Source organism: Anguilla anguilla, chromosome 14 (genome assembly GCF_013347855.1).
Source record: "Anguilla anguilla isolate fAngAng1 chromosome 14, fAngAng1.pri, whole genome shotgun sequence".
NCBI lineage: Eukaryota > Metazoa > Chordata > Actinopteri > Anguilliformes > Anguillidae > Anguilla > Anguilla anguilla.
In genome coordinates, this window is record NC_049214.1 from 4,254,273 (window position 1) to 4,263,765 (window position 9,493).

General features: G+C 50.6%; 1 protein-coding gene and 1 non-coding gene across 3 annotated transcripts; both read left to right on the plus strand.

Annotated features, from left to right (window-relative positions):
- The first annotated feature begins 94 nt into the window (after positions 1–94).
- nop56 (NOP56 ribonucleoprotein homolog) lies at positions 95–9,155 on the plus strand. 2 transcript variants are annotated; one of them, XM_035392195.1, is made up of 13 exons: positions 95–214; positions 1,183–1,272; positions 1,430–1,544; positions 1,914–2,078; positions 2,498–2,696; positions 3,649–3,836; positions 4,368–4,519; positions 5,027–5,127; positions 5,697–5,845; positions 6,137–6,258; positions 7,065–7,193; positions 7,647–7,712; positions 7,815–9,155. In XM_035392195.1, exons 1-13 carry the CDS (start codon positions 212–214, stop codon positions 8,139–8,141), a joined length of 1,806 nt encoding a protein of 601 aa, XP_035248086.1. In that variant the 5' UTR covers positions 95–211; the 3' UTR covers positions 8,142–9,155. The 2 variants fall into 2 exon arrangements, with proteins under 2 accessions (XP_035248086.1, XP_035248085.1); XM_035392194.1 differs by having other exon boundaries at positions 7,647–9,155.
- LOC118213483 lies at positions 6,723–6,790 on the plus strand. Its single transcript, XR_004762433.1, has one exon. It is a non-coding gene; the product is annotated as a small nucleolar RNA SNORD57 (small nucleolar RNA).
- Positions 9,156–9,493: the final 338 nt, after the last annotated feature.

Here is a 9,493-nt window from a genome sequence, read left to right on the forward strand (position 1 = left end):
GCACAGGCGATTCATTTTAGAACTGTAGTTTTCTTTCTTGCCTGAAGTTCTCGGACACACGTCAGATGGCGCTCGCACAATACTCTCTTAATCTCGCGATATTAGAAGATGCACCGTAGGCATAGGGGAAGACGTGTGGTGGGAAGCTGTTAGTTAGTTGCGGGTTTTCAGGAGAGAAGGCAGCGTGTGTTGCATCTGGACAGTAGCAGTCATGGTGAGATTAAAAATATATAGATGCACGCAAGATTATTTGAAAAGAAATACATAAAGCACTATGAAGTGCGCCTTAATATATATGTTAGCTGATACTCTTCGAGTGTGCGACTGATTTTAAATGTGCAAAACGCTACACAGGACCGCGGTTTTGCTAATGTTGCAAGACCGATACTTTTCATCTTTTTGGCTAACATTAGGACATGTTTGTGGCATTTCAAATACAGTATTTGTTCTGAGAATTATCGTGTAACTGTAAATATAAATAAGCATGATAATCTCTATCATATAGTGTTAATTTACCTTTTAAATTAGCTAGCTTTATGGGTGGTGGGTGGCAGGCGTTTAGGCCTTGCTTTGAGGGTGGGGAAAAAAAGATTGTGCGTAGTTGCATGCTCGATAATTTGATAAATATCTATATCCTGATGTATTTCACGTGAAGTATTGTGTCAATGAATATACTGTGTCTGTTGTATTTTGTACGTAGCCTATTGTCTTCTATGAACACTGATTGAACATTGAGCCGGTGTCCACGTGTTTGTTAGCGAAGTAGCCAAGCAGTAACTAGTGTCACCAAATGAAGTAGCTAGCTAACGTCAGCAACTAATAATACCGTGGAAGATGTATCAAGTAATCTAATGTAGTCATTCAACATTTTTTAGGTGGGTTAGTTGGATAATTATACGGGAAATTGTGCAAATGGTTGATTAGCTATCGTAGCTAGAAACCCCCGTTGATGTCCTCTAGTTCAGGTCGCCACGTGGTTGCGTTGGAGCACGGCCAACTAACGTTAGCTTAGTGGCTAGGAACTAGCTAATGGCTAACGTATAGTTCCACCAGGTTTTAATTATTGTCAAGTCAAACTTAATTTAAATTTAGTTTCATATTTTATTTTGCTTATTTTATTTAGGAAATGTGTCTGGGTAATGTGTCCACTTGCACATGGTCTCACGTGGTTATTTCCTATAGGTGCTGCTACACGTGCTGTTTGAGCATGCCGCCGGCTACGCGCTATTCGCCGTGAAGGAAGTGGAGGAGATTGGAATGCTTCTGCCGCAGGTTAGTGTAACACTTTTTAATCCCGTGTGCTTTATGTGGTCGTGTGGAAATTGGAATATTTAAGGGTAGAAGGATGCAAACGTTCACTTATGTGTTTGATAATTGAGTGTGCTTAGATTTCTTGGGAGTTTGACTGCCTATCTTTTTCTGCTCTCAGGTGGAGGAAAGTGTTCTCAACATCGGGAAGTTCAACAATGTAGTGAAGATGGTAGCTTTTTTCCCATTCAGGTCGGCACAGATGGCACTGGAGAATATAAATGCCATCTCGGAAGGTGAGACTTCTGGCTAGGACCTAGGACTAATTGGCGCACTTGCATACTATTGAACATAGAAGTTGCATACTGAATAGTAGACAAGTATACTGATTTAGGACACTGCCCCTGGTGTTTCTCTGAAGAGACAGGGATCTACTTTGTGTGGGGTTTTGTGCTCAGATGTAATGATGTTTCAATAATCTGTCAATCCACTGAAGAACAGTGATGCCAACAAAATTCCAAACTGAACGTCTGAGCCTAGTAAGCACATCGTCTTGTAATCTGAGGACTTTTGTCACAGACTGCGAAAGCCTGTAATTTTAACGGTCCAGCCTTGGTGAAGCTGCGACCCCAGTCAACCTCTCAGTTACGGAAATCTCTCTGCAGGAGTCGTACATGCGGATCTCAAGCTGTTCCTGGAGACGAACCTGCCCCCTGGTGGCAAGAAGAAGCATGTGCTGGGCGTGTCGGATGCAAAGATCGGGGCGGCCCTCCAGGAGGAGCTGGGTCTCTCCATCCAGACCAGCGGGGTCGTGGCAGAGGTCCTCAGAGGTAAACCGAGGACCAACATGGGTCCCACACGTCTTAATCCTGCACGTCCGGGCTTTCATATGCTGTTTGGAGTGCGTAAATCTTGAGAGAAGTACCTTGACTCTGTATTACTGATCCCTCCACAGCTGGAAGGCTGAAAATGCATAGTGCAGAAAAGTGACACGATTTGTAATCACATATTGACATGTATTAGATTTCATAATGAAATTTCTGTATTGTGGTGTGTTGTTAAAAGGGGTCAGAGGTCATAGAGCCTGCGCTGTAGTGATGTCACAATCTACACTGATACCCTGATGCTTCATACTGAAAAGCTGAACAGCCAGGCTAGGGGTGGGGTGTAAATTGTGCATCATGGGGTTTGTAGTTGTTGGGGGGAGAGGAGCAGGCTCTAATCTTTCCTCCGGGACGCGCTCCTCCAGGGGTGCGGCTGCACTTCGCCAGCCTGGTGAAGGGGCTCACCGCCCTGGCCGCCTCCAAGGCCCAGCTGGGCTTGGGCCACAGCTACTCCCGGGCCAAGGTCAAGTTCAATGTCAACCGGGCCGACAACATGATCATCCAGTCCATCGCTCTGCTGGACCAGCTGGACAAGGACATCAACACCTTCTCCATGAGAGTGCGGTAAGCGCAAAACCCCTCCCCCACGGTCCTCTGTGTGTGTGTGTGTGTGTGTGTTCGCCAGGGCTGGGGTCAAATTCCATTTGAATACAGGAAACTGGAAATTCAGGAATCGGAGGCGGGGGGTGGCGGCGACTAGTGTGGTCTTGTGATAACATTAAAATGGAATTGATCCCAGGTGTCTGGTTGTGTGTGCTGCTCTGAACTCCGTTATCGGTGGCAGTCCTTGTACGTGCCTGTTCTTGTGGTGTTGCGTGGTTATGGAGAGCGGCCATTTTGGCTCTGTTCCTCGGTGCAGGTGGACTCGCGTGGTTTCAGTGAAGGTTGACGAGTCCCTGCCTGCTTGTGTGCCGTGTGTTCAGAAGCCCTCCCAATGCTTACCGCAGACAGCGCCCCCTTGTGCGCTGGCTGTATAGGAGGAGGAGGCACATTAACCCCCCTCTCACCCACCCCCCCACACTTGCAGGACGGCGTCACTGTCTCTGTCCAGCGGGGGGTGGCACTGAGGGAGGAAACAGTTTGTGGGTGTCGGTCTCCGGTCTCCGGTCGGTTCCATTTCAGTTCAGGAAATGAATTGAAATTTAGTTGGTGAAAAATAAGCTAAATCCTTATAGTAAATTTATATTGACTTAACTTTTTTATTTATTTTTTTTACGAAACTGAATGAAATGGAATTGTATTGCAGCCCTGGTTGGCTTTCGCTTCCATTTCTATGCCTGGAATTTTTACATTTATTTTCTTACTCTAGTTACTTTTTGTGATGCGTGCAGTTTCATTTGGTAATTGAATTTTTCCATGTTGTACTGGTGGCTACCCATAAAGTGATTGACTCTGCCCCCCCAAACCCCACCCTGATTGCCGCTCACACGCTGTGATTGGCTGAAATCCCCCCCCCCCCCCCCCCCTCTGATTTATCTGTGATTGGTCCTCTCTCTCTCTCCCTGTTGTGGCGCAGCGAGTGGTACGGGTACCACTTCCCGGAGCTGGTGAGGATCGTGAGCGACAACTCCACCTACTGCCGGCTGGCGCGCCTCATCGGGAACAGGAAGGAGCTGTCGGAGGAGAGCCTGGAGGGGCTGGAGGAGGTGGTGATGGACGCCGCCAAGGCCCAGTCCATCCTGGAGGCCTCCCGCAGCTCCATGGGTCAGTGCGGCCACGCCTGTTTTTTTTAACGCCTCAGAGGCCCGGGGCTGATGGGGGGGGTTCCCTCCTAGCCCTGTTTATTCACACGTGCTGCCGCTCAGGTTTTTGTTATGCGAGTTAATCGAAGCGGAAGCTGCCAGTGTTTGCCGTTGTTTGAGAATCGGGGAGTGTTACTAATTGGGCTGCTGGCGCTCCAAACGATAGGAATTTCACATTTTGGGGAATTTACAAACGTCAGAATGTAGATTAGCAAATAATAGGAAGAGAAGAGCTAGCACACACGCATTAACAGAATAGACACATGCATCAAAGACTTGGTTTTCAAGTCAGTTACAACTTCAGTGAGGTGTTTAATGCGTTCTGGACTGACTGATATTTGGACTTGATTGGGCCACTGAGGTTCCGCCCGCGTGTTGCTGATGCAGTGGTTGCTATAGTAACGCAGCCTGCCAGTGTTCCATGGCCTCAGCACTGCTTGCCTGGCCTGGGTGTTTTTTCCACCGGCACTAACATGACCCTCACCCCCCCCAGGCATGGACATCTCCCCCATCGACCTGATCAACATCGAGAGCTTCTCCACCCGGGTGGTGTCCCTGGCCCAGTACCGGCAGGAGCTGCAGGAGTACCTGCGCTCCAAAATGAGCCAGGTGGCCCCCAACCTGGCCGCCCTCATCGGGGAAGTGGTGCGTGCTCCCCGCCCGTTAAATACGCACGTGTGCGCTCACACACACACACACACACACACACCCAAGGGACACGTGATGTTATACCAAATCTGTCAATCCACTGATCTCCGTGATGACAGCCTCTAGGTGCTGATCTGTCCCACACTTCCTGCCACTCAGTCAGACCACCATCTCATTACTCACATTTTAAACCCCATTTTAAGAAGATCCTTTGTTTTCACTGATATGCAGAGTATTTTTCTCTTTGTTGTTCCACTTCAGTTCCGTAGCATGTTAAATTCTCAGGGATCTACAGAGTGCCTGAATGTAACCCAAGTCTGTCAGATGTACAGTGGGTCACAGGCAGGTCACATGACTCAGGAGCTTGGGGTAGCCATTCCTGGCCCGAGTACGACGCATACGCTTTCTCCTGCAAGCCTGCGTGTAGAGAAGTGGTCGTGTCTGAGCGTATTTAATCATTTCCTCCCCCCCTCCCTCCCTTCCCTCCCCCCCACCCCCCCCCAGGTGGGAGCGCGGCTCATCTCCCACGCCGGCAGCCTGACCAACCTGGCGAAGTACCCCGCCTCCACCGTGCAGATCCTGGGAGCGGAGAAGGCCCTGTTCAGGTATTGGCCCGCCCCCCCCGCCGCGGGGGGGCCAGGGGTGGCTGCGGTGATGGCAGGGCCGGGGCCGAGACGAAACGGGTGATGGGGGAGCCCCCCGCGTGATCCCAAACTCCCCCACGTACCCCACAGTCTGAGTCGCTGCCCTGGGCACCACAGAGAGGTAGTTAGACATGCAGATCAGCTCAGGCGGGGAGATGGATGCTCTCCCAAATATTTTACATTGTACCTGCGCTTAAGAGCGTGTACTCCAATGCTCTATGAAATGACTGTGCCAGTTTAGAGTGCTTCTCAAACTAAATAACTGGGTCATAACCTGGATTGCATTCAAAAGGGAAGTCACGGTATATTTCAAAGAGCATTATGGGAGATTGAGTCCAAAGCTTGAGATAATGACATACTTTGGACTCAACCCCTTTGTGAGCTTTGCTTTTTATACACAACTCCCAACTTTCACATCTAGACAGTTAAAATGGTGGTCTATATGGGCAGATGTTGAGGCCACACGGTTAGTCTCATGGTGATTGGCTGGCAGCCTTAACCCGTTTTGATTGGTCCCCCGTCTGAAACAGAGCGCTGAAGACCAAGGGAAACACGCCCAAATACGGCCTGATCTTCCACTCCACCTTCATCGGCCGCGCGGCGGCCAAGAACAAGGGCCGCATCTCCCGCTACCTGGCCAACAAGTGCACCATCGCCTCGCGCATCGACTGCTTCTCCGGTGAGCCTGCCGCCGCTCCCGCGTCGCTCCGTCCTCCCCCGCTCCCCCCTACCCTCCCGTGGGGCCCGGTGTGCCGCTGGCTCTTTGCGATGATGCTCATATTTTTCGTCAACAGTATCCCCGCCCCTTTTTCAGGGGGCGGGATGTTGAGAGTTTTAAACACTGAGCAAAAGCCCCGCACGCTGATTGGCTGCGTCCCCTCGAGGGGGCGGGGCCGGCCGGCTGAGCGCCTCGTTGCCGTGGCGTCGCTGACTCCTCCCCCTCTTCTCCCCCCCCCCCCTCGTGTCACAGAGGTGCCCACCAGCGTGTTTGGGGACAAGCTGCGGGACCAGGTGGAGGAGCGCCTGTCCTTCTACGAGACGGGAGAGGCGCCGCGCAAGAACCTGGACGTCATGAAGGAGGCGGTGATAGAGGTGAGGGGGCGGGGCCTCGGGGGTCAGTTGCTGCTGTGATGCGTACGGCCACATTGGGTGTTTAGGTTAAATAGCCCCTGTATTGTGAGACGCTCCCTTGGGTGTGAGGTTAAATAGCCCCTGTATTGTGAGACGCTCCCTTGGGTGTGTGAGGTTAAATAGCCCCTGTATTGTGAGACGCTCCCTTGGGCGTGAGGTTAAATAGCCCCTGTATTGTGAGACGCTCCCTTGGGTGTGTGAGGTTAAACAGCCCCTGTATTGTGAGACGCTCCCTTGGGCGTGAGGTTAAATAGCCCCTGTATTGTGAGACGCTCCCTTGGGCGTGAGGTTAAATAGCCCCTGTATTGTGAGACGCTCCCTTGGGTGTGTGAGGTTAAACAGCCCCTGTATTGTGAGACGCTCCCTTGGCAGCCCCAGTCTGTGGGGGGGGGGGGGGGGGGGGGGGGAGACCCGGGTCGGCTGGCTGTGAGTGATGAGCCTTTCTTACCCGACTTTCCTGTGGGGGTACAAACTGATTTAATGAGCCTGACACAGCCAACCGGCACACTACCCCGCTCTGATTGGACAAGCTGCAGACCAACCCCAGTGCTGATTACCTGAAAACACCCAATGGCAGTGTACCATGCTTTAAATTTATTTTTTAAATTCTGTACAATTGCTAGTTCTCTAACTTCTCAGTGAATGGCCCCTAGAGAACCACGTTTGGGTGTGTTACGTACTGTGGAGGTTTCTGCTTGTATAATGTGATGAAGGTGCATCTGCTAAATTTGTGCAAATCCCCCCCACCCCACCCCCCCCTCCCGCAGGCCGGAGAAGTGGCCGCTGAGATCAAGAGAAAAACCGAGAAGAAAGAGAAGAAGCGCAAGAAGAGGGAGAAGAGGAAGCTGGAGGCGCTGTCCACTGGCGAGGGCGAGGAAGAGGAGGAGAAGGCGAAGGTAAGCCAAACCAAACTGCCTGGAAGTGGCGCAGGATCTGCGCGCATGTTTAGATTTGTGACCGGACCTGACCACGTGGTCCCGTCACAGTGTACGACATGCTACATCGTACCCCTCTCCGAACCATTGGCAGGGCTCTCACTGTAGACCTGATCACTGAAGTGAGTGGGACATCCGTTTTACCCCCTGCCCCCCTCCCCCGGGGGCGGCTGAGCTGTCAGTTTGGTGTTGGGAAGGGTGGGGGGGGTGGGTTGAGGTTTGAATTGTCTTTTCAAAGTTTTAACGTCGAGTTGGTAATCGTTGCTGACATTTGACCAGTTTGATTTTGAAGGAGAACGTGACTCAGAGTCCAGGTCATGTGGAGGTGTGTGTGGGGTGGGGTGTGGGGGGGGCGGGTTGTTGATTTGGGGACCTGTTAGAAACTCTGCGTAAATGTTTCATTTCTCCTCCCAGGATGAGGTAAACGGAGACGCAGAAGCCGTCGCCAAGAAGAAAAAGAAAAAGAAGCAAGATGAGGAGGTGGCGGAGGAGAAGGAGGTGGTGGAGGAGGAGTCTGCCCCGCTCAACGGCGCAGAGGACACGCCCTCGACCAAGAAGAAAAAGAAAAAGAAGCAGAATGAGGAGGTGGCGGAGGAGGAGGTGGTGGTGGTGGAGGAGGAGTCGGCCCCGCTGAACGGCGCAGAGGACACGCCCACGACCAAGAAGAAAAAGAAAAAGAAGCGAGCGGAGGAAGAGGGGGTGGAGCCTGTGGAGGAGGCGGAGCCAGAGCCTGCAGAAGAGGCGCATTCGAACGGCGTGGCGGACACGCCCGCCGCCAAGAAAAAGAAGAAACGAAAGAGCGAGGCGATGGAGGCGGAGCCTGCCGTGGAGGCGGAGCCTGAGGTCACGCCAGAGACGCCTCAGACCGAGAAAAAGAAAAAGAAGAAAAAAATGAAGACTGACGACTGATAGCCGGTCTGGACTTCGTATTTGAACCTGTACAGTTTTTTTTTTTGTTTGTTTTTGTCTGGTAATTCAGTGTGTCATAAGCCTTGGGCTTGCTTAAACGTTCTTTTTTTTTTTTGGGGAGGGAGCGTTGAATTGGCTGTTCGCAGCTGCTCAGCGCGGACATGACAATCTAAGACTCAAAGCACGCTAGGTTGGTTTGTTCGCTCTCTCCCCCCCTTTTATTTTCTTTTTTTAACTGTGAAACCATGTTTCTGCAAAGTGTTGCTCAGTTTTTACGTTTCATTAAGCAATCTCAAAGCACTTTAAAGTCATTCTGAATGTATATAAAGATGTGCTCTGCTTGTGCCTTGAAGTCAATTTAATGCTATGGACCTCCTCAGTCTGTCTGGCTAGGGCCTCCGTTTGTCAGGCACTTTCAGGTGCATGGAGTCCTCCTCACCATCGAGGGTGCTGGTTATTTTGTATGCGGGTTCCTCACTAGGGCAGTAGAGGCAAGAATGTGAGCAGTTTTCCCTCAGTCCTTGAAGTCCTTAAACTTCGGAAAGTGACTGAATAATATCCAGCTAAACGGAATTGCTGTTTAAAATCTTTTTGCAGCTAGTACATTCATACATTTTACTTTGTCAGTCTCTAGGGAAGTGGTGTGAGCTCCATCTCCAATATCCAAGAACGGTCCTCCCCAAGAAAATCTGAGTAGCATTCCATTCAGTTAGACCGTTTGAGTAGTCTTTGTGTAAGTGTTTTTGGCTGGGATTCCACATGGATCTGTGTAGTGTTATTTTTGATGCAAGTTCTCCACACACCTGGACTTCTAATCCGCTTCGATACGTCTAGTTTTTCCAGTTTGAGTTCAGCTGAAATTCAGCCGATGAAATCAAGCCCTCACTTGTGGTCCTTAAAAACATACAACTGTAAACGGAACACTGCTGCAGGACTATGTATGAACATGTAATTTCAAAAGTGACTTTTCTTATTTTGGACTTCTGTAAAAATAAAATGATCCTTTTGATTTGGTGTTACCACCAGCATTTAAATTCCCGGAGCCAACTTGTTGAAGATAAGATGTACTTTTATTGAACCCCGTGGGGTAATTGGTCCTCTGCATTTGACCCATCCTAGTTACTTAGGGGCAGTGGGTAGCCACAGTGCAGTGCCTGGGGACCAACTCCAGTTCTGAGGCCAGTGCCTTGGTCAAGGGCAACTGCCTAACATGCATGTGAGTGTGTGGAGGTAACCGGAGTACCTGGAGTAAACCCACGCGAACACGGGGAGAACACGCAAACTCCGCACAGAAAAGCTCCAAGCCGAGATTCGAGCCCACGACCTTCTTGCTGTGAGCCGACAGTGCTAAC

Excerpts from the sequence above, each read along its gene's own strand:
- nop56 (XM_035392194.1), top strand. Across the intron at positions 2,079-2,497 it reads CGTGGCAGAGGTCCTCAGAG|GGGTGCGGCTGCACTTCGCC; the intron begins GTAAACCGAGGA and ends GCGCTCCTCCAG. Across the intron at positions 6,259-7,064 it reads TGAAGGAGGCGGTGATAGAG|GCCGGAGAAGTGGCCGCTGA; the intron begins GTGAGGGGGCGG and ends CCCCTCCCGCAG.